Source organism: Oncorhynchus clarkii, chromosome 32 (genome assembly GCF_045791955.1).
Source record: "Oncorhynchus clarkii lewisi isolate Uvic-CL-2024 chromosome 32, UVic_Ocla_1.0, whole genome shotgun sequence".
In the NCBI taxonomy this organism is placed as follows: Eukaryota; Metazoa; Chordata; class Actinopteri; order Salmoniformes; family Salmonidae; genus Oncorhynchus; species Oncorhynchus clarkii.
The window spans coordinates 25242541-25268117 of record NC_092178.1 but is presented as its reverse complement, the minus strand read 5'-3'; the positions used below and the strand labels follow the sequence as shown (position 1 = coordinate 25268117).

Here is a 25577-nt window from a genome sequence, read left to right as displayed (position 1 = left end):
ACTTGCAGTGCGCGAGTGTTTACATTATTAGACGTTTGGAGAGCGAGACCAAATCACTGCATGCACCTTTCCCACTAAAGGCTACCGTCAACATTACACAGACCGATCCTCCTGAGAACAGGACTCCTCTCTTTCAACCAGACACAAGACCGAACAATTATTGAATCATCCTAATGTTCTGTGAACTCTAAACAGAAGTGAAATCATTTTTGCTTTTCTATTCTTATTTTTGGGGTTGGGAAGTCTGTCATCGTTCTGTTTTTCATGTTCGACCCCTTGGTGAGACAGACCAACTGTAAACTGTGCACCTTGCCCTTTGGCGCGTGAGGATCAGTACACACCTTCCAGCCAATAAAACGCCGAGCAGGCGAAACAAAAGCGCGAGCCGTGTCCGACCAGCCGACCAGTAGTGCTTGGATAAGTTTTCAGCACCACAGACCAGAGAACAGTAACAGTCACAGGCGCGCGACAGTCCTAGAGCCATGGAGCCGTCCACTGCCCCTGGTGCTGAACCGGCTGATTTCGACATGTACTCGGTGATTCCGTTCAATGTCACCTACCCGGACGACGAGATGGGGTTCGTGCCCAACGGGGAAAACTACACCCAGCAGCTCCCGGTTCAGAGCGCCTCCAATATTATAGTAGCCATCTCCATCACGGCGCTCTACTCGGTTATCTGCGTGGTGGGATTGCTCGGGAATGTCCTTGTGATGTACGGGGTGGTGAGGTAAGGCTTTTCTACTGGAACCACCCGTGGCATATTATATTTAGCCTACTATCATTGGTGGGAACTTGCTTTTGAGATTATATGCCGTATTAATGTCTGTAAGAAAGCATGTGAATGCATATATTTGTGGGGATATGCGTGACTGAAAATGTACTTTTCTCAAGAAGGTTTTAGGCTATAGGGGAATCGTGTATTTCGTATAGAAATCGCGTTTTTTTTATAGACCAATATCTCATGTGTGCCTCTCTTCGTGTTAGTTAAGCAAACCGTGTATTTGTCAAAAGCAAGCACAGGGCGCAAATCAATGATAAAATGAATGATTTTCTGTGATTTGAAGATGCTACACTCCATAATACTTTTTTGTTGTTGTTGCTTTTGTTCAACAAGGAAACATTTTTGCTGGCGAAACAGTCAATCAGTGTTTACTCGCGCGTGAGGACCAAAGGAAAGAGAGAGTCTGGTGGAGAGTGTGTGGTGTGTGTGTGCCTACTACACAGCACTCAAAAGAGTACTCAAATTGGGCTATCTTAAAAAAAAGTTTTATTATCAAATGCTCCCATTTTACAGACAATAATTAGGATCAACAGGATTTAATTATTGGCTATTCCCAATCTGCCCCCTCCCTTAATTTAAATAGTACTGATGTCAGTGATGGGTTTATTGTTTATGATGACATTACCATGCTGAGTGTATTTTTAATGATAATAATTTTGCCCACATCACAAAAATGCTCTAACAACCCCCCTCTGACATGTTCATAGACATGGCAGGCCATGGCCAAACTTGGAGGACTGAACCCACACAATGTGTACTAAACTGAACCCTAGCAGTGTACTAAACTGAACCCTTGACAGTACTACACTGTCTGGCATTATAAGACAGTGAGTATCCAGTGTAGTAAACTGGATGTCCAGTCTAGTGCACTTACTTCTGTCTGTGCCCACTGCTGTCAGACATTATAAAACCGTATCCAGTCTAATAGCTCTGAATCCACTAATAGCTTTATTGCCCACTGCAGTCAGACATTATAAAACAATGTCCAGTCTAGTTGCTCTGAATCTAATAATAGCTTTAGGGTTGGAATTTCTGAATTGAATTAGAATTGAATTTGAATTGGCCTCACCCCACAGGAAGCAGAATGTGAATTTAATTGAAGGAAGGAGAATTGAATTAAAACCAATTGAAACCAATTCAATTTAGAAGTGAAACATGAGTCTCATTCCTTTCACAAATATTTTTATCAATGCCACTTATTAATGCAAATAATATACACACCATTTCAAATCTTAATTTGATTATAACTCAGATGTGAAGCAGTATTTCGCTTTGGCATGTCTCCATAAGGAAGTGTTTGATCTAATGCATTCTGGGATTTTGTTATTTCTGATATTTTGAACATTAAGGGAATTATGGATTATTATAGACAACATGGTTTTAGAATATTTCCAGACCACTATAATAATGTACAATTGTTTCAAGAGAATGAGTTTAGAAAATTAAATGTTTCAACCTTATGCTATTGTAACCAAAATTATGGGGATGTGTAGAATAAATAAGTCATTTGAATTTAATTACATTTATTTTAAATAAATTCCACTTCCTTTCATTCAAATTCTGCTTCCTGTGGGGTATGTCCAATTGAAATACAATTCAAATTCATTAATTGAACATAATTAAAGAGCAATTCATGTCTCTATTCATACTTGTCCCCAATCCTGTTATATACAGTGCCTTCGGAAAGAATTCAGACCCCTTGACTTTTTCCACATTTTGTTACATTACAGCCTTATTCTAAAATGTATTAAGTTGTTTTTTTCCCTGTCACCAATCTACACACACTACCCCATAATGACAAAGCAAAAACAGGTTTAGACATTTTTGCTGATTTATTCAAAATAAACTGAAATATTACATTTACATAAGTATTCAGACGATTTACTCAATAATTTCTTGAAGCATACTTTCTTGAAATAGTTGCTGCACAGCTATTTTCTGGTACTTCAGAGATGTTTGATCGTGTTCAAGTCCGGGTTCTGGCTGAGCCACTCAAGGACATTCCGTTCATCTTTGCCTCGATCTTGACTAGTCTCCCAGTCCCTTCCGCTGAAAAACCTTCTCACAGAATGATGCTGCCACCACCATACTTCACCGTAGGGATGGTGCCAGGTTTTCTCCAGACGTAACGCTTGGCATTCAGGCCAAAGAGTTCAATCTTGGTTTCATCAGACCAGCGAATCTTGTTTCTCATGGTCTGAGAGTCTTTAGGTGCCTTTTGACAAAGTCCAAGTGGGCTGTCATGTGCCTTTTACTGAGGAGTGGCTTCCACCTGGCCACTCTACCATAAAGGCCTGCTTGTTGAAGTGCTGCAGAGATGGTTGTCCTTCTAGAAGGTTCTCCCATCTCCACAGAGGAACTCTGGAGTGCTGTCAGAGTGACCATCGGGTTCTTGGTCACCTACCTGAGCAAGGCCTTTATCCCCCGATTGCTCAGTTTAGCCAAGCGGCCAGCTCTAGGAAGAGTCTTGGTGGTTCCAAACTTCTCCCATTTAAGAATGATGGAGGCCACTGTGTTCTTGGAGACATTCAATGCGAAAAAAATATGGTACCCTTCCCCAGATCTGTGCCTCGACACAATCCTGTCTCAGAGCTCTATGTACAATTCCTTCAACCTCATGGCTTGGTTTTTGCTCTGACATATATAGACAGGTGTGTGCCTTTCCAAATCATGTCCAATCAATTTAATTTACCATAGGTGGACTCCAATCAAGTTGTAGAAACATCTCAAGGATGATCAAATGGAAACAGGATGCACCTGAGCTCAATTTCGAATCTCATAGCAAAGGGTCTGAATATTTATGTAAAAAAAAAATATATATATATTTTTCTCTTTGTCATTATGGGGTATTGTGTGTAGATTGCCAAGGAATTTAATTTACTTAATCACATTTAGAATAAGGCTGTAACTATTGACAGTAAGAGCCAGGAGGCTACTATCAGTATGAACTCTCCTCTCTGGTTTTCAGGGAAAAGATACGTATAGTGGCCTCTACTGCTGTTTCCTGTCAGATAATGAAAGGGGTTGTCATGACAATGGACATTAGTTGGTTTTCCGAGAGCCATATATTTAAGAGAGTTCGTCCAGGTATTAGAACGGATGCCATGTTAGCTCCTTTATTCTCAAAATGTTGGTGATGTACAATATGAGAGCGTCTCCGACAATTCCCTATGAAATTACTCGCTGTCAACAAGCAAAACAGAGCAGTGAATTTAACAGACATTTTTTTTATTAGCATTCGGGATAATGTGTATCCAAGTCGGCACTGTGTTATGGTCTCAACAAACTACATATCTGCTTTCACTTGACATCTTCATAGGTTTTGAAAACTATCAGAAATAAGCAGCACAATACGGAAGTGTCAATTATCACTTAGCAACAGCTGTGGAGGAGAAAGTGGCGCTCTCAGAACATTCAGACAGAAACCGCTTTGGCCCAACTCTCAAAATATAGGACTCTGGTTTCTCCTTGTGGAGGTGCTTTAAAGGGGTTTTACTAGATGGTAGGCCTATACAGCTACGGACGGAAGTTACTTTTCATAGCAGGTTGGGAGAATTTACGCAGCAGGTTAGGAGAATGAACGTAACAGGTTAGGAGAGTTAGATTATGGTTACGAAAAGGGTTAAGGTTAGGTTAGCTAAAATGCTCTCCTAACCTGCTGATACAGTATGATATGTGTTCCCTTCAGTGTAAACAGCAAAAAGAAACATGGAATCTGATCTTTTGACTCCAGATTTATACCACCTCCAGATGTGGATCTGAATTCTGATGCAAACCGAATCCTCCATATGCGACCTCTGTCTGGACGCACAGATCAGATTCTTTGCTCTAAAGTGGGGTTTTCTTTGCACATGACCTGCCATTACCATGACTACCACTCCAAAATTTAAGGAGAGAGAGTGAAAAAAAAAGACAGAGATAGAGAGAGAGAAAGAGAGAGAGAGAGGGAGAAAGAGAGAGAGAAAGAGAGAGGGAGAAAGAGAGAGAGAGAGAGGAAGAAAGAGAGAGAGAGAGAGAGAGAGAGGCAGTGACAGAAACAGAGACAGACAGAGAGAGTGGGTGTGTGAGAGGGAGAGAAACAGAGAGAGACAGGGAGAGTGGGTGTGTGAGAGGGAGAGAAACAGAGAGAGACAGGGAGAGAGAGCGGAGAGAATCAGCCGGATTTAGTATTTTATTATTTTATTAGGATTCCCATTAGCTGTTGCTGAAGCAGCAGATCCTCTTCCTGGGGTCCACACAAAACATAAAACATGACATAATACAGAACATCAATAGACAAGAACAGCTCAAGGACTGAATTACACACATTTATTGGAAGAGACAGGGAGATATGAAGTGCGGAGAAAGTGGTGAGGTTGAGTTGGGTTCGATGCTCTCTGATTCTCTGAAACTGTGTGCTAGGCATGGAGTAATCAGCCTTACACAGGAAAGAAGCAGGAAAGAAAACATTGACTAGTGGAGTAAAATTAGTGTTTTAGCATCCACAGTCAGTCGCTATTGTTCATTCACTGTGAATCGTGATCGGCATTGGATATTCATTTTGAAAACACAGCACAGTGAGTAATTAAGCTATTTAGGAGCCATCTACAGTATCTCCCCTCCCTCTGTTCTAGAGAGCTGTTGACTGGATCCATCTGGCATTTCAGGCAGGCTAAATCAAACACTCAATGTATTTGAAAGAAAATGAATACTATTTGAACCCAGGTGTCGGCTGCTTCAGAGGGAGAGCTGCCTGGGTAGATATGAAGGCTAGGTTTTAGTATCCATAATAGCATTACTTATAATACGAGCCAAAGAAGACTCTTCTGTGATTACTGACTGAGGGGACTGAGGGGAGAGCTGGGGCTGACACCACCAATATTGTAGTTCATCCCTCTGTAACATAGCCCAGGTCAGAAGCATTCGCTCTGCTAGACAGCCAGCCAGCCAGCCAGCCAGCCACACACACACACACACACACACACACACACACACACACACACACACACACACACACACACACACAGAATCAGTAATAGTGTAGAGATGATTGTACCAAATGTACTGTGCTATGACCTACATTTAAATGGCTAATGTTATGAATGAGGGTGTGCAGTTGATAAAATGACTTCTTTGAGTGGTGTAGCTGATGTACTAGGTGGTGTACTTGGTGTATTCATACGCAGGGCATAATCAGAGCTGTCTTAGGAGGAAAACTCCCAAACGGGGGAGAATCATCTAATGAGCTTGAATAAGATGAACTCTAGTATACACCATAAGCTGACATCTTATAACTATGATTAGGTCGAAATCCTTTCTTTGGGGAAATACATCAGGGTTTACCCAAACAAACAAAGAGCAGCAATTCCTGCCTGAAATATTGTACCCAGTGGAGTTGGGTGTTTTTTAGGATGGGTGTGAGTCAACACCGGCTCCCGTGTCTCGCTGCATGTCTACTCTCTTACTCAGCAGTGTGTGTGTGTGTGTGTGAAGTGTGTGTGTGCGTGCATGTGCGTGTGTGTGAGAGAGAGCTCTGGAAGGAGTAGTGTGTGTTTGGTCAGGGAAGTGGTGGGAAAAGAAGAGGGGTCGAGGGCACTTCCGCGGAGTATGGAGGAAACAGTGGGGTAGAAGTGATGACAGATCAGAGCTGCAAATACACATTTTTACATATTTCACATATTCAAGTCATTTTAAACATATTCAAGTTATTAGCCTTATGAACATAGAAACTTGGTTGCTGTTTCTGTGCCACAACTGTTAAAAAATGTATACATCATTACTGGCAATTAGAATGTGTTCTTAATAAGTGTGAGTTTGGTGTGAAGTGTGACCCTAAAAAGCTATTGTTTACCTGTCCTATTTCTAAATACATCATGTCTAGTTGGGCACCACTCAGATGTTATTCTGGCCCACCAAGCCCAAAAGTTTGAGCACTGCCTGTCCAAATGCTAATGTCTCCAATTCACAGTAAACTTACTGAATGAAGGACCCTCATAAAAGAGTGAGTACTCTTTTGACTGTCTCCAAGCAGTGTGACAAACTGATGTTTGAGTCTGTGTCTCCCATGCGCCACATTACTGTGTCAGCCCTCTGAGCTAAAGCCTAGGTAATAACTCATAGAGCAAACACAACTTTTCAGGTCTGAGGCAAGGTTAGCTATCAAGCAAGCATGGTTTACCAAACCACCTCCGTTACAGCAGCAAGACACACTACATGGCCAAAAGTATGTGGACACCTGCTTGTCGAACAACTCATTCCAAAATCATGGGCATTAATATGGAGTTGGTTCCCCTTTTGCTGCTATAACAGCCTCCACTCTTCTGGGAAGGCTTCCCACTAGATGTTGGAACATTGCTGCAGGGACTTGCTTCCATTCAGCAACAAGAGCATTAGTGAGGCCAGGTACTGATGTTGGCCGATTAGGCCTGGCTCGCAGTCGGCGTTCTAATTAATCCCAAATGTGTTCGATGGGGTTGAGGTCAGGGCTCTGTGCCGGCCAGTCTAGTTCTTCCACACCGATCTCTACAATCCATATCTGTATGGACTTCACTTTATACACGGTGGCATTGTCATGCTGAAACAGGAAAGGGCCTTCCCTAAACAGTTGCCACAAGGTTTGAAGCACATAATCATCTATAATGTCATTGTATGTTGTAGCGTTAAGATTTTCCTTTACTGTAACTAAGAGGCCTAGCCCGAACCATGAAAAACAGCCCCAGACCATTATTCCTCCTCCAAGCATGATTCATCAATCCGGAGAACGTGTTTTCACTGCTCCAGAGTCCAATGGTGGCAAGCTTTACACCACTCCAGCCGACGCTTGGCATTGCACATGGTGATCTTAGGCTCCCGATTAACAGTTTTTGTGCTGATGTTGGTTCCAGAGGCAGTTTGGAATTCAGTAGTGAGCGTTGGAACCGAGGACAGGCAATTTTTTTACGCTACGCGCTTCAGCACCCGGCGGTCCCGTTATGTGAACTGGTGTGGCCTACCACTTCGCGGCTGAGCCGTTGTTGCTCCTAGACATACAGTGCCTTGCGAAAGTATTCGGCCCCCTTGAACTTTGCGACCTTTTGCCACCTTTCAGGCTTCAAACATAAAGATATAAAACTGTAGTTTTTTGTGAAGAATCAACAACAAGTGGGACACAATCATGAAGTGGAACGACATTTATTGGATATTTCAAACTTTTTTAACAAATCAAAAACTGAAAAATTGGGCGTGCAAAATTATTCAGCCCCCTTAAGTTAATACTTTGTAGCGCCACCTTTTGCTGCGATTACAGCTGTAAGTCGCTTGGGGTATGTCTCTATCAGTTTTGCACATCGAGAGACTGACATTTTTTCCCATTCCTCCTTGCAAAACAGCTCGAGCTCAGTGAGGTTGGATGGAGAGCATTTGTGAACAGCAGTTTTCAGTTCTTTCCACAGATTCTCGATTGGATTCAGGTCTGGACTTTGACTTGGCCATTCTAACACCTGGATATGTTTATTTTTGAACCATTCCATTGTAGATTTTGCTTTATGTTTTGGATCATTGTCTTGTTGGAAGACACATCTCCGTCCCAGTCTCAGGTCTTTTGCAGACTCCATCAGGTTTTCTTCCAGAATGGTCCTGTATTTGGCTCCATCCATCTTCCCATCAATTTTAACCATCTTCCCTGTCCCTGCTGAAGAAAAGCAGGCCCAAACCATGATGCTGCCACCACCATGTTTGACAGTGGGCATGGTGTGTTCAGGGTGATGAGCTGTGTTGCTTTTACGCCAAACATAACGTTTTGCATTGTTGCCAAAAAGTTCAATTTTGGTTTCATCTGACCAGAGCACCTTCTTCCACATGTTTGGTGTGTCTCCCAGGTGGCTTGTGGCAAACTTTAAACAACACTTTTTATGGATATCTTTAAGAAATGGCTTTCTTCTTGCCACTCTTCCATAAAGGCCAGATTTGTGCAATATACGACTGATTGTTGTCCTATGGACAGAGTCTCCCACCTCAGCTGTAGATCTCTGCAGTTCATCCAGAGTGATCATGGGCCTCTTGGCTGCATCTCTGATCACTCTTCTCCTTGTATGAGCTGAAAGTTTAGAGGGACGGCCAGGTCTTGGTAGATTTGCATTGGTCTGATACTCCTTCCATTTCAATATTATCGCTTGCACAGTGCTCCTTGGGATGTTTAAAGCTTGGGAAATCTTTTTGTATCCAAATCCGGCTTTAAACTTCTTCACAACAGTATCTCGGACCTGCCTGGTGTGTTCCTTGTTCTTCATGATGCTCTCTGCGCTTTTAACGGACCTCTGAGACTATCACAGTGCAGGTGCATTTATACGGAGACTTGATTACACACAGGTGGATTGTATTTATCATCATTAGTCATTTAGGTCAACATTGGATCGTTCAGAGATCCTCACTGAACTTCTGGAGAGAGTTTGCTGCACTGAAAGTAAAGGGGCTGAATAATTTTGCACGCCCAATTTTTCAGTTTTTGATTTGTTAAAAAAGTTTGAAATATCCAATAAATGTCGTTCCACTTCATGATTGTGTCCCACTTGTTGTTGATTCTTCACAAAAAAATACAGTTTTATATCTTTATGTTTGAAGCCTGAAATGTGGCAAAAGGTCGCAAAGTTCAAGGGGGCCGAATATTTTCGCAAGGCACTGTATCTAGTTCACAATAACAGCAGACCAGGGAAGCTCTAGTAGGGCATAAATGTAATGAACTGACTTGTTGAATGTCACTGAGTTCTTCATTAAGGCCATTCTACTGCCAATGTTTGTCTATGGTGATTGCATGGCCATGTGCTCAATTGTTATACACCTGTCAGCAACGGGTGTGGATGAAATAGCCGAATCCACTAATTAGAAAGCGTGTTGACATACTTTTGTATTAATTAAATAGTTCATATTTTCATGGTGTGCTGCCTTTGGCTGAAATGGACACATATCGGACTGGAGCCCAGTGAACATGGTTAATACTGGACCGAGTGATTAACTTGTGGTGACAGACTATGATCAATGGCTCTGGGTGTACGTACCCAATATACAAATGTTGCCTGTGGTCTGATGAAGCTGTGATCAATAAGACAATAATCAATATTCACCAGCGTCAGGCAGGAGAAGGAAGTATTCAATTTCCATCCGGTTTGTCCTGGAACCAAGGCCACTGACTGACGTTTTTAAAATGACCCTCTGTTCCCTGCTGCTGTGAATTTAACAAACGCACACACAAATACACATACAGACACGACCCTCTGTAGCCTGCAGCAGTGATTCTAACAAGGTTCTGCCTCCTCCATATGTTGATTAACCTCTAAGGCAGTAGTTTTCAACCTGTGGTCCGTGGTACTTTTTTTGGTGCAATTTATTTTCCTTCAAAAATAAAAACAGTTGGGGGTATTAATTATATTATAAGAAATGTTAATTTCTTTTAAAAATACAAATTGTTCATAATAATAATAATAGGCCTTTTAACTGTTACATTCATGGATAAAATGGACTCAAAATTTGTCCGGCAAGATATTTAATGTCAAAACATTTAGGGACTCCACAAATAAGAGGTTTTGACGGTGATTTGGTGGTCCACCGAATGGAAATGGTGGTGAACCACTGCTCTAGGGACAAGAGATGACAGGGCAGGACAGCAATGACAGCTCCACAGCTACAATCTCCAACTAGACTGACATCTATGATACTATCACAGTTACAGATCATGGTTCTCATTTTAAACAGCATGATTTAACATGACATTGGAAGAAAATATCCCACTGTTTTCAAGCTTTTCAGGCTTCCAAACAAGGAGAATGGACCACCCCTATGAACCTGTGGCATTAGCTAACTACTACAGGTCCAGAACCAGTTAAACGGATGGCATGAACAGAGTGGGCACCGTGGGAAAATATCAAAAGCTCATCTTCTCCCTCCTCTTCTATTATTAATGCATGCACAGGTGTCATCCTCAAAGGGAAATGGAACATAGCATGTTGTGGTGAAACCTGCCTTGGTGCTGTAACCTGTTGAGAAGATGCTTCAGGTTGTCAGCTACACCCCCTTTAAAGATAGCAGGGAGGGACCGCCTATCTTAGCCAGTTCCTTGAAACGACTGTACCGTACAGTGCTGTACAGAACACCGTATCCTTAACATCTTGCCAGTATCTGGCCACTTGTGTGTTCTCAGCTCCTGTATGTGTAACATCGTGCACATGTGACATCATGTCTCTTCCCCCACCGCCCACCCGCCTCCTCTCCCCTTCTCTAGCCACTTCATCAACATCCATCCACACAAACAGAGCCCAGAGGCCACCCACTCGATGCGTCTTTCGTTGCATCTCCATCTCCGTGTGTGTGTGTGTGTCTCTGTGTGTGTGTCTATCATGTGTAAGCCCTGGCTCCTGTAACATTGGTTCAAGGCAGAGGGGAGTGGGCCATGGTTAGGACAGGAAAGACCAGAAGGGACATGGTCCCAGCATGGGTCTTGGTGGTGGAGGAGAGGTGAGGGTGGGTGTGCCCTGACCACGCCAGCTCAGATCAGGGCTAGCAATAATGATTCTACATACGCAGAGAGCAAACCCATCCAATGGATATAATGACTGCCTGTGATTCACCGTCATCTTATAAATACGAAAAATATAACATGTAATATCTATCTATTCTCTCCTGCTGACAGTGGCGCTAGGGAGCACAGACGGATTCATAGATGAAGTTATGCTGAATCAAAGGGTTCTAACAGACAGAGAAAGAAATCTCCCATCAAGAACAATCTTCCCTAGCGGTAAAAGAGTCTGTAACCTGCTGTAGTCTGACTCATCTGAGCACCGGAAACTTCAGACAATATATTGACTCTGTCTCTGGCACCCCAGTACATGACTCAAGTGATATTTCCTAAAACATATCTTCCTTGCCCCATTGAGATATAGTTGTGATACACTATGAGCAGGTTCACAGCAATGGACAAGTGATGTGTTTGTACAACAGAGGCCCATTTAGAAACCACAGTGCTACTGACCACAGATGGGATGCATTATAGATGTAGGATCTTAATTTGAGCCAGTTTGAGCCAGGAAAATAATCCTGCAGCAACAGGAAATGTGAATGATTGTGTGAATAATAATTAACGGACATTTATGTAGGGGTTTATACGTTTTGCACAAGGGAAAATCAAGTATGACATTTCTAAGTGGACATTACAAACTTCAGAAGCCTTTTTACACCTCAAATAAACAACACGTTTTAATTGTCCTGCATTGTATGAAAGTTATCCTGTAACAGGGTGATCAAATTAAGATCCTACATCTGTATACAGTACTGATATTATTAAATGTGACAATAAAATCCAATGTATAACTTTACAGCATAGGAATGGAGCTAAAAAGCTGGAAACGCATATTGTATAAGTCAGGTACAGGATGCTGTTTGTTGGAATGATTCTTGACAGATTTGTTTTGCGTTCATCAATCCCTCCACCTAGCCTGTCTCTACTTTTAACAGTGGGATTGTTTAATTGCTAGGGCTGCGTTTATGGTGTAGAGAGTGACTGATACCCTGGAGAGGCAGAGCCAGTAGATCAATGACCATCTTACTGACTGACACCAAGACCCAATACAGACAGAGATGGCGAGAGAGGGAGATAACCAACAATTATAACTTTTGTTTGAATAGAGACAGGTGCAAGTAAAACAGAAATACATTGAATAGACAATATTTAGATCCACTGACCTGACCTTGTTTTAATTTAAAGCCTTTGTCCCTGAGTTGGCCCATATCACAATGCCTGTCACGACTCTTCACACACACACACACGCACGTACACGCACACACATGCACACACACGCACTTGTTGTAAAGTCTGTTCAATGTCGGCCAGTTGACTTGACCTGACAGGGATCACAACACATCTGTCAGATGAACAATTAAGAAGGTGGCTTTCATGGACTATTTCAGTCGGGAGGGTCTAACCCTCCTGTGGGAGCCGTTGAAGCAGAAGAGAAATCAGCAAATCACCAGCAGCTCTCAGTCCACATACTCGACAGTCCTGTCCCCTCTCACCCCTAACCCACCATCAGTCTCATAAGCAGATGGGATGCCTAAACATGGAATGGTCATCACAGTCCTGGCTCAAGGCCTCTTTGCTGACTTACAGCAAAGAGACATTTTGCATATGGGTGATCCTTTGTAGCTCATTTTGTAGAGCATTCCCAGACTACCCATAAGTAAAATGTATGCACGCATGACTTTAAGTCGCTTCAGATAAAAGTGTCTGCTAAATGGCATATATATATTATATTACATTATAGCACACACATGCACGCACACAAGCACAGACACAGACATACATACACATACACTCCACAGACCTAGATTATAGCCCCAGTCTCCAGAATGATTTGGCTGGTAGTGTTTATGCACTAAGAGATGTAAATTAGTACATGTTATCGACCATATCTTAAAGAGGGAGAAAGGGAATGGGAAATCAATAGGCTATAATGTATTTATTACTGAGCGACAGGGATCAGGGTTATTCCACCTCAAAAAGTACAAGAAGGAGGATTTTGACATCCACCATGTCAGATTGTTCTGAAATCATTTCTGTTGTTAGAAACAGACAAGATAAGCATTCCTGCAACAGTCCTAATTTCTTACTCAGTCACCAGCTTCATCAAAAAGTGCATCGACAACGTCGTCCTCATAGTGACTGTACGTACATATCCAAACCAGAAGCCATGGATAACAGGCAATGTCCGCACCAAGCTAAAGGAAAGGGCTTCCACTTTCAAGTGGCGGGACACTAATCCGGACGCTTATAAGAAATCCCGCTATGCCCTCAGACGAACAAGCAAAGCGTCAATACAGGACTAAGATTGAATCCTACTACACCGGCTCTGACACTCGTCTGATGAGGCAAGGCTTGTAAACTATTACGGACAACAAAGGGAAACGCAGCGAGCTGCCCAGTGACACAAGTCTACCAGACGAGCTACATGCCTTTTATGCTCACTTCGAGGCAAGCAACACTGAAGCATGCATGAGAGCACCAGCTGTTCCGGAAGACTGTGTGATCACGCTCTCCGTAGTCGATATGAGCAAGACCTTTAAACATTCAACAGTCACAAGGCCACGTGGCCAGATAGACTACCAGGACATATTGAATATTATATGAATTTGGGTGCTATCAAGCAGCTTAATTTCTCAGAGATCAAATTATATTTCAGCAAAAGGATTTAGCAGGAATGCTAATTTTATATTTTTCTAACTACAAAAATGATTTCTTAATCAATCTGAGATATTGGGTGTAACGGCTTGCTGAAATGACATGGAACGACCCAACAGGGAGTTAGGATTAGGAGCTTACAGTCCCTGTCAAAGACTGACCAACGCCCAAAGCTGATTTCCATTTTCCAGTAAATGTTGTTTACTTCATTCTGAGTGTTGTTTGGTTTGATTTTGTTATCCTTTTGACTTTTGAACATCAATAGCTTTTATGGTGAACACACACATCTGGACCATTAACTAAATGGACTGTACAAAATATTCACTTAATGTATCCACAGAGCCACAGTGCAAAAATCTATTGACAAGTACCGTTCTCACTTAGGCACACCAATTTCAACACAGCATATTCTGTAACTCTTAGAGCATTTTACATACAGACCAATGGGCTATGACTAATATAATACTGTTTTGAAGGCAAAGTAGGTTAATATATAATATATCTCTATGAACACATTTATATTGTGCCTTCAGAGAGATTCTGACCCCATTAGGCCAATATCTCTAACTACTCTAGTGACTCAGCCAAAATGCTCCCCACTAGGCAAAAACTGGTTGAATCAACATTGTTGCCACATCATTTAAATCCCCCAAATCTACGTGATGATGTTGAATGATGTCAATGTTTTGGGTCAGCAGGTCACCTAGGGGTGAAAGGTAGCCTAGTGGTTAGAGTGTTGGACTAGTAACCAAAAGGTTGCTGGATTGAATCCCTGAGCTGCCAAGGTAAAAATCTGTTCTTCTGCTCTGTACAAAGCAGTTAACCCATTGCTCCTAGGCTGTCATTGTATATAAGAATTTGTTCTTAACTAACTTGCCTAGTTAAACAAATGTGGAAAACTAATTGGATTTGCAAAAAGACATCAATGTAATGTATTTTTTTTCATGTTATTTGACAACTCAACCAAATTTAAATTTAAAAAACTGGACGTTGAACTGATGTCTCTGCCCAGTGGGTCTTGGGTCTAATTACAAAAAAGTAAAGAAAATCTATTTGCAGGAGCTTTTTATAGGAATATAACATATCTTAATGCAGCAAATAATCCTAAACGGTCCTCAAAGTGCTTGATCAGACACTAACAAGCCTGAAGTATATCAATTATCTTTAATCACTCATTCAGAAAGAAATAGAACCGCATATGAAGAGAATTAGAATAACGTGTTTTGCTGTTCCACGCATGTTCAAGAGATCGATTAAGTGATCATGCCCGAGAAGCTGGTGTTTGGGGGATATCGGTATGGGTGTTGTTAGGCCCCAAACACCGGCTTTGAAGGCATTATCACTTTTACACAACGGGTTACCAACATATTCAAATAATGATGACATATTTTCATGAAATGTTATTTGGATTAATTTATTCATACCATTTCAACCTTCCACAAGATATAGTCCTGAAACAAATGTAGGGTTGCTACCCAAGCCGGCTGGTCGTTCGTTCTATTGGTTTGGTCGCCAGAGACGCGACCCAGGCGTTCAGTCTTTTTGTTCTGTTTCTATGGACGCGACCAAGTCGTTCATTCTAAATGTTCCATCGCCATACTGGCTGGCAATGTTCTTATCCCTTGCTTGCTAGCTAGCCAACTACGGCTAACTTACAGTCACTTCAAACACATGCATACAGAAAAACAACAGTAGCTGCATTTGCTTAAGCTGTTTTCTTGTGACATTTATTTGGATACATCCATAACAATGAGCTTATGAGGCACGATTTTGCCTGGCATAGAAAATGTCCTCTGTCGTTAGGACACTGTTGGTCAGAGAAGCTAGCCAATAACACAACTAACACAATAACTTCAAACTGAAGCTGGAAAGACAGCCAACTACCTGCACTTCGTTACGCTTTACTTTTTTTCAATTGACATTTCTTTGTATATATCCATAAAAATGATGCGAACTGAAACACTGCCTTTCTCTTTCTCTCTCTCTTGTCCCATCTCCTGACCCTAACAAGTTCATTACTATGGGACAGTTGGAGATCGAATTTGAAAATTGAAACAATGTTGCAAATGTCGGAGAGAAAGAGAGCAAATTTTATACAAATCTCCATTGTTGAAAACTAAATGTTATTCTAAAAGAAATGTGAGATGTCTAAATGCTTTTTATAGGGGAGATCAAGTTTATAACTTCCCTGCCTGGGCTGATGAGACAGTGGATTGCACAGTCAGATGGAACAGACTAAATAGGCATTTTAACATCATATATTTAGCCGGTTGGAACTTGTGGAATAGACACCGGTTGGAATGCGCTTTTAACCAATTAGCATACAGGATTAGACCCACCCGTTGTATAATTATCTTTAATCACTTGTTCACAGAGAAATAGAACAATGTGCAAAGAGAATTGGAATGACATGTTCCAAATGTTTCTCTGCTCAACATATACAGCAAGAGGCAAGTAGTTCGAGCATCTTGGACGTGAGTGAAAACACAGGGACAAAACTCTACAGAATATACAGTTGAAGTCGGAAATGTACATACAGTACACCTTAGCCAAATACATTTAAACTCAGTTTCACAATTCCTGACATTTAATCCTAATAAAAATCTTAGGTCTTAGGTCAGGTAGGATTACCACTTTATTTTAAGAATGTGAAATGTCAGAATAATAGTAGAAAATTATTTATTTCAGCTTTTATTTATTTCATCACATTCCCAGTGGGTCAGAAGTTTACATACACTTATTTAGTATCTGGTAGCATTGCCTTTAAATTGTTTAACTTTGTCAAACATTGGGTAGCCTTCCACAAGCTTCCCACAATAAGTTGGGTGAATTTTGGCCCATTCCTCCTCACAGAGCTTGTGTAACTGAGTCAGGTTTGTAGGCCTCCTTTCTCGCACAAGCTTTTTTTTTGTTTTACCCACAACATTTCTACAAGATTGAGGTCAGGGCTTTGTGATGGCCACTCCAATACCTTGACTTTGTTGTCCTTAAGCCATTTTGCCACAACTTTGGAAGTATGCTTGGGGTCATTGTCCATTTGGATGACCCATTTGCGACCAAGCTTTAACTTCCTGATTGATGTCTTGTTGCTTCAATATATCCACATAATTTTTGCTCCTCATGATGCCATCTATTTTGTGAAGTGCACCAGTCCCTCCTGCAGCAAAGCACCCTCACAACATGATGCTGCCACCCCTGTGCTTCACAGTGCTTCCCTTTTTCCTCCAAACATAACAATGGTCATTATGGCCAAACAGTTCTATTTTTGTTTAATCAGACCAGAGGACATTTCTCCAAAAAGTACGATCTTTGTCCCCATGTGCAGTTACAAGCCGTAGTCTGGCTTTTTTATGGCAGTTTTGGAGCAGTGGCTCTTTTCTTGCTGAGCGGCCTTTCAGGTTATGTCGATATAGGACTTGTTTTAATGTGGATATAGATACTTTTGTACCGTTTTTCTCCAGCATCTTCACAAGGTCCTTTGCTGTAGATATGGGATTGATTTGCACTTTTTGCACCAAAGTACGTTCATCTCTAGGAAACAGAACACCTCCTGAGTGGTTTGACGGCTGCGTGGTCCCACGGTGTTTATATTTGCGTGCTATTGTTTGTACAGAATAACGTGGTACCTTCAGGCTTTTGGAAATTGCTCCCAAGGATGAACCAGACTTGTGGACGTCTACAATTATTTTCGGAGGTCTTGGCTGATTTCTTTTGATTTTCCCATGATGTCAAGCAAAGAGGCACTGAGTTTCGGTAGGCCTTGAAAGGTTGGCCTTGAAATACATGCACAGGTACACCTCCAATTGACTCAAATTATGTCAATTAGCCTATCAGAAGCTTCTAAAGCCATGACAGTCAACTTAGTGTATATAAACTTCTGACCCACTGGAATTGTGATACAGTGAATTATAAGTTAAATAATCTGTCTGTAATCTGTCTGTAATCTGTTGGAAAAATTACTTGTGTCATCCACAAAGTAGATGTCCTAACCAACTTGCCAAAACTATAGTTTGTTAACAAGAAATTTGTGGAGTGGTTGAAAAATTTGTTTTAATGACTCCAACCTAAGTGTATGTAAACTTCTGACTTCAACTGTAGCTTTCTCAACCCAAAGTGTATAACAGAAAATTCTACCATCCGCACCAACCGCTGTCATTACTGACCGCAAAATCATTTTATCTTAATAACTTTCACCAAGGTTGAGATAAATTCAAAAGTCAATTTTGTAGGTGAATTGAAATGAAATTAATTCATGTCAAAATCATCACAGAATACAACATACGGTTTGATAGCAACATCTATTTAACAAATGTCTCCGTCCACAGATACACCAAGATGAAGACATCCACCAACATCTACATCTTTAACCTGGCTCTAGCTGATGCCCTAGCCACCAGCACACTGCCCTTCCAGAGCGCCAAGTACCTGATGGGGACCTGGGCCTTCGGAGAGGTCCTCTGTAAGGTGGTCATCGCCATCGACTACTACAACATGTTCACAAGCATCTTTACCCTGACCATGATGTCTGTGGACCGCTACATTGCTGTGTGCCACCCAGGTAAAGGGAGAGAAGCATTCCACATGGCACCCTATACACGTCATGGTGCACTACTTTTAACAAGAGCGTATCCTCTCGCAAATAGAAATGAAAGGGTGCCTAGAGCCAATAACACTCACTGTAATATAAGTTGCAACTGAAACATAATCTTCTGTGTGTCACCCAGTGAGAGCCCTGGAGTTCAGGACGCCCGCCAAGGGTAAGATCATCAACGTTCTGATCTGGGTTCTGTCCTCTGCCATCGGAGTGCCCATCATGGTCATGGCGGTGACCAAAACAACAGACAGTGGTGAGAAAGTAACGTTAAACTAGCTAGCACGTTTTTGACACTTCTTTCAACGGCTTTCTTGTATATTATCCCATTAAATAAGATAATAAGTCACTATTCCTGCAAATTTATAGTACAGTTTATTACATCTTTGGTCAAATATCAATTATCTCTATAACATAAACTTCCTACAGTCTCCTCAGTCTCTGTCCTACAGTCTCTGTCTCACCCCCGCTCTCTTTAAACGTGTCTGACTCCTCTCCTTCTCTCCTCCACCCATCCCCCCCCCCCCCTCTTCTCTCCTCCACCCCTCTCTACTCCTAGGTCAGACTATGTGTACACTGAAGTTCCCCGACCCTGACTGGTACTGGGATACAGTCACTAAGATCTGCGTTTTCATCTTTGCCTTCATCATCCCTGTCATGGTCATCACCATCTGCTATGGTCTGATGATACTGCGTTTGCGCAGCGTCCGCCTGCTCTCCGGCTCTAAGGAGAAGGACCGCAACATGCGCCGCATCACCCGCATGGTCCTCGTGATTGTCGCGGCCTTCATTGTCTGCTGGACGCCCATCCACATCTTCATCATCATCAAGACTCTGGTGGAGATCGACTCTGGGTTAGTCGTTATGTTTTGTGTACTTCTATTTTCTTGTCAATTTTTTTTCGGTCAAATTACTTTGGGTGTGTTGGAAAAGGGCATCAAATAAAATGATGCATAACTTATTATGATTCATTATTAACAGGAACCCCTACGTGAAAGCCAGCTGGCACCTCTGCATTGCACTGGGCTACATGAACAGTAGTCTCAACCCTGTTCTCTACGCTTTCCTGGACGAGAACTTCAAGAGGTGCTTCCGGGACTTCTGCCTGCCCTGCCGGACACGCGTGGAACGCAACTCCCTCAACAGGGGTCGGAACGCCAACCGGGAACCCGTGTCCGTCTGCGCTCCGACTGAAGCTGGGACGGAAAAGAAGCCCGTATGACTAGGCATGGACCAGATCCCTCGTGGTTCTCGATCCAGGAGGGTCCAGCAAGACCTGCAGTCTGAGATCACCCAGATCTCCACAACGGAATTCTGACAGGACAAACAATGATTTAGTCAGACTCACACAGAGGTGTCAGTAAAGGAGGTTCCAAAACACACTATACTTTTTTTTTTAGACCTCATCATCGACATTCCTACCAGTGAGATTTAGGAACTTTCTTTATTGTAGCTCAGAAGTAGAGAGATTCAATTTTTCATCATAAATCGTTTTCAATAAAAGGTTCTATCTAGAGACAATCTGTGAAGGTGCCAGGCCTTTTTGAGTAGTGAATTTCTGGTTTATGACAAATGGATGTCTGGCTGTAGAGTGAATACACAGGATGTTGTCAAGGACAGTGGTCCAAAGTATACGACATGGTTTTGTCAACAAGTCATCCCTGTTTGTGACTGATGACAAGCTGCACAAATATGGGACTGGGGTTATTTTGAAAATAAGACAACGGGGTAAGGGACACCACTGAATGAGTAGATATGTAGACATCTGAAATGGGGACGTTTGACCCAGGAGGGGTTGGAGAAAACACCCAACACTGTTCAGTGACAATGACAGTTGTTACAGCTGACGGACTTCGCAAAGATTCCAAATGCTAAGCAGTGGTCTATTTTGTATCTCATGTACCAGAGACTGCATCATCCATCTTGAAGTAGTGTGAATAGACAAGACAGGCTGTAGCATGGGTACAGTACACTGTGAGTGGGATGTCCATGCTTCTCCAGGCTACAGTAGCCATGTGCTTTGACAAACTGAGAAAGTGGAGAAGCATGGATGTCCAACCATTGTTTATCAGACCTTCTTTCTATTCTCTGGGAAGCAAGCACCTGTAAACTAACATCGATGATGAATTTTCAAAGATTGCTGACGCATATTCCATCACACTTGACTAAGGTACTGTAAAATGGAGAGAAAAATAGTTATTTTCCACTTTCCATCTACAAAAGGCAAAACAAATACATTGCACCACAGAGGAAGAAGAAACTACAGATCCATTGTGACAGGTTGGATGATGGATGAAAACATACTTTAGTGCAAAGCACTGGGGCACGAGACACTGAAACAAAATGGGAAAATGGGGCTGATAGCTACATGAATCTGCAAACAATGGAAATCTACCACAGAGCTTTGTGCCTGCCTGTGCTCCACTGCTGTACCATAGAATTTCCTCACAGACACCTCGGCTCTCGGCTACAAACCTAATAGACTCATAGATCGGAGCAGAGAGGTAGAAGGGACCACTGAGAGGAATAACTAGATCTAGATCTACACTCTGCGTGAATGCATGACTACTCTGATGAATGTAAAAATGAAACAACAACAGCAAAACAACTTTAAAACTGACAAACCTGAAGAGTATGGCGGCTTGTGGAAACCAAGACAACTGAGTATGTACATAGCTGAACCAAGTGAGATTTGGAAAGGACTTTTACAATCTGTTTTACTGTGTAATTGGAGAAAAACATTGTGTCATCGGTCAAAATAAATCGATGGCAGATTAGAGAGACGTAACTATGGCATTAAGTCATGATAAGATTCCTAAGAAAGATGATGACAGCGCTCAATTTTACCTTGAGGGCATCAACTAATTATAGTGATTAAGATTAAAATGACCCTTCATATTTCATAGGCTGTAGGCTATAATTTATGACTTTATTATAGGGTATAAATTCTCCCGGTAACCTTGCAAAACACCAATGCTGATGAAAGATCAAGCCTGTAAATCGTTCCATAGATTGCAACCCACATGGCACCCTATTCCCTGTATAGTGCACTGCATTTGACCAAGTAGTGCACTATGTAGGGAATAGGGTACCATTTCAGAAGTAGCTATATTTTTTACTGACCTTGGGCATGATGCTATGTCAGGAACCACTATGACAAGCCCAAAAATGTGGACGAGAGGTTTGTGAATCGTTTTGCATAATGATAGCATAATGAGCTAGCACAGACTACAGATGAAAAGAGAATATAATTAATTACTGTTTATGTCAATGTCAGTTTAGATGACATAGTCTAACTATTAATGGTTAGATGTCAACATCTTGGCATATTTCTAATAAGATGAATGTGCATGTACCACAACATTGTTTGCTGAAGGTAAGGAAATCAAAATCAGTTCCAAACTAAAATCACTTAACGTGACTTTGTAGATATAGATATTCTCAGAACTCTGACATATTATTTACGTAGTTGGCTAACCTTTTCAGTGACAGGTGAAACTAACTGGCTTCCGTTTGTGTATGTGATTCTGTATGCTGTTTTGATGATGACTATCGCTCCATTTTCACAGTGATATTTGATCAAATAGCTGTATGCTTTATTAGCTACTGTACTGCATAACTGCTGAGGCTAGTCTTACATTTAGAAAATAAAATAAGAGAGAAACAGATTAACTCCCATTTATAGAATGAAATTATTTTCATCCCGTATCTTCAGTATATGTCCTGGCAGTGAGTGAAAATGCTTCAGGTCTAATAACACAGACTGCTGAATTATTTACAGCCGAATTCGTTTCTGGTTTATGCTCTCTTTGCTTTTGTCAGTATTCCTGACAGACACACTTTATATTATTATGTGGATCTAAAACTACGTATTTACATGGCTTCTACAAAGAGAGATAGTCTATTAAAATGTGGAACAGCCTACGCATTATTATGTATGACAGATGTGGTATTGATTACATGCATTAGCTTTGCAAACAAGCTCAAATCGACAGGGTAGAGATATTTAAGTACTGTACTCCAGTGTAACAATGCTCACAACTTCTGTAAATGAATTGTACATCTAAATATGGTTTTACCACCCTTTAATACACAGTAGGGCCATAATGGTAAAAGGTACAGTACAGTACATCAAACTGACAAATGCGTGCAAATGTCACAAAATAGAAAATGACCACCTAGCCACCCATTTTTACTAGAGCAACAGTTGCTAATAGCCTACTATAACCTTTTTGCCTCTGAGTGTCTGTTATAGAATGATGGATTTTATATTGATCAAGGCTAACTCCCATATAGTATTTCTGGGAACCGCTGTCAATAGCTACAATACTGCAATACAATTGTAACTTTCCTTTCTCTTGTCATGTGAGTCACACTTTGTGTTGAAAATCTATTTTCATTATTTAACAATCTATCATTCATGGTTTTTATACTTATACACTGAGAGTACAAAACATTAAGGACACCTTCCTAATATTGAGTTGCACCCCCTCCCCCCTCCCCTTGTTGACCCCAAGGCCCGTGCTGGCCTGTGTTGACTCCAATGCTTCCCACAGTTGTGTCAAGTTGGCTTGATGTTCTTTGGGTGGTGGACCGTTATTGATACACACAGGAAACTGTTGAGGATGGAAAACCCAGCAGCATTGCAGTTCTTGACACAAACCAGTGTGCCTGGCACTTACTACCATTCCCCATTCAAAGGCACTTAAATATTTTGTCTTGCACATTCAACATCCTAATGGCACACATACACCATGCGTGTCTTAATTGTCTGAAGGCTTGAAAATCCTTCTTTAACCTGTCTCCTCCATTCATTGACATTGATTGAATTGGATTTAACAAGTGATATCAATAAGGGATCATAGCTATCAACTGGTGTCACCTGGTCAGTCTACAATATGTCATGGAAAGTGCAGGTGTCCTTAATGTTTTGTACACCCAGTGTATTTTGGTAAAGCTTTATATAAATAGTCAATGTGCAGATGTTCAACAAACTAGCTGTAGACTATCAGCAGGATATCAACAGTATTTTTTTAGCCTACAGATTCACTATTTAATCCAAATATAGCTTTACCTCTGTTTTTTTCTAGCACTGTTCTTCTGCCCTGCTTTGGATATTGCAGTTAGGGAATTTTGTCATTTTTATGAATTAATATACATTTATAAGTAACTCCTTTAAAACAATTGAATACTGGAACATTTCTGTAAAATGTATACAAAACACTGTATGTTTGCTTATATTCAATGTATTGCCAGAGACTGTAAGGTATTTGTGCTAGTCACACTTGAACCCATCATGATTAACTTTACAGTGCTCATGCAGTGATCCTTATAGTTTATAGTTTATAACTTACGCTAGCTAGATGAGTATCTATTGTAAAATGCATTGATGAATTAACAGCAAGCCAAGATGTTTTACAAGAAGCTTCTCGGATTGTTGATTAAAACAACAACAATAATCAATAAAATGAACACGGTAGCAAATTATGTTTCCCAATTTGTAAAAACCATGGAACGATTTGTAGAACCAACACTGTCTCACACCCATTCACATTATGTTGTGGTGTTTTTGTGGCCCTCCATTTCGTATGATATGTTATGTCCCCCATTTTGTATGATATGTTATGTCCTCCATTTTGAATGATATGTTATATCCTCCATTTTGTATGATATGTTAAATCCTCCATTTTGTATGATATGTTATGTCCTCCATTTTGAATGATATGTTATATCCTCCATTTTGTATGATATGTTAAATCCTCCATTTTGTATGATATGTACGTTCTCCATTTCATATGATATGTTACGTCCTCCAATTTGTATGATATGTTACAAATGGTTTGGTGGTAGAATATCGGTCGTATAGTATCATACGTTTTAGCGGTCTTACATTATCATGCGTCTTGTTGCGTTAGCATTTGTGGCTAACGATAGCTGGGCTAGGGGTTAGGTGTGTTCTATGTCTAGTCGAGGAACTGTGGATGGATAGCTAAACTATTAGTTATTGTCTTCACAGTACATTAAAACGTTCAAAAACAGAAAACAGAAAAACAAAGACCAGTAGCACTTTACTTGGATAATCAAAAAAATGTGACCTTCCCTATAGAATCAATACGTCTAGTGTAGTCAAAAACATGATTTCCTGTTTTTCAAATGATATTTCCGTTCTATGATGTCAAAATAACACTCTGAAATTTGGACAATTGAGATAATGCCCTTTTAGTGTAACAGTTTTTTTGGAGAAAAACCTGGAATTTCAGCCTGTTCAGATGGGATGCATTTTGTGACCCACAGCATGACATCACAATCTGATCTGATTATTCTGACCGGTCATATTTTATTTGCATATGTATCCTCCTACTTTGAAGGGGTAAGCGGGGTAGGCTCTCTAGTCTAGACCGCGTAATCAAATTCATTCCACGGAGGGCCGTGTGTATGCAGGTTTTCACTCTACCCTCGATTTGATGGATGAATTAATGTCACTAGGAACTCCCCTCACCTGGTGGTCTAGGTCTTAATTGAAAGGAAAAAAACAAAACCCGCAGACACTTGGCCCTCCATGGAATGAGTTTGACACCCCTGGTCTAGACGATTCGATTCGCCAATCAGGGTTGTGTATGTAAATATATTTACATTTGTATCAAATCGCCCACACAACCAGACTGAACATTTTAATAGCAAAAGGAGGCGCAGGGAAATAAATTAACCTTTATTTTTTTTTATGTAAACATTTTCATAAAATAGACACCTACAGTGATTTATTGGACACACAGTAATGATTTTAAAAATAAATGAAAAAGACAGCATGGGGTTTTTAATGCAAGCATGCTTAATGGAGGCTTTTTTCAACTTCAAAAACTAAAACAACATCTGAGAAACTATCTACTGGCATTTTCCATGTCACAGAAATCATTGCCCCTTTAAAATAACCCATCAATTCATCCATGACCAGAAATCCATTTTAAAGTTCTGCCGAAGTCTTTAAATAAAAAAAGTCAGTCATGAAATTAAACAGATCCCTTCAA

At 41.0% G+C, this 25577-nt stretch overlaps 1 protein-coding gene across 1 annotated transcript; it reads left to right on the top strand.

The window, feature by feature from the left end:
* Positions 1–402: 402 nt before the first annotated feature.
* Positions 403–24036, top strand: LOC139391749 (delta-type opioid receptor-like). Its single transcript, XM_071139258.1, has 5 exons — positions 403–727; positions 18287–18519; positions 18686–18808; positions 19112–19406; positions 19534–24036. Exons 1-5 carry the CDS (start codon positions 483–485, stop codon positions 19772–19774), a joined length of 1137 nt encoding a protein of 378 aa, XP_070995359.1. The 5' UTR covers positions 403–482; the 3' UTR covers positions 19775–24036.
* The last annotated feature ends 1541 nt before the right edge of the window (positions 24037–25577 follow it).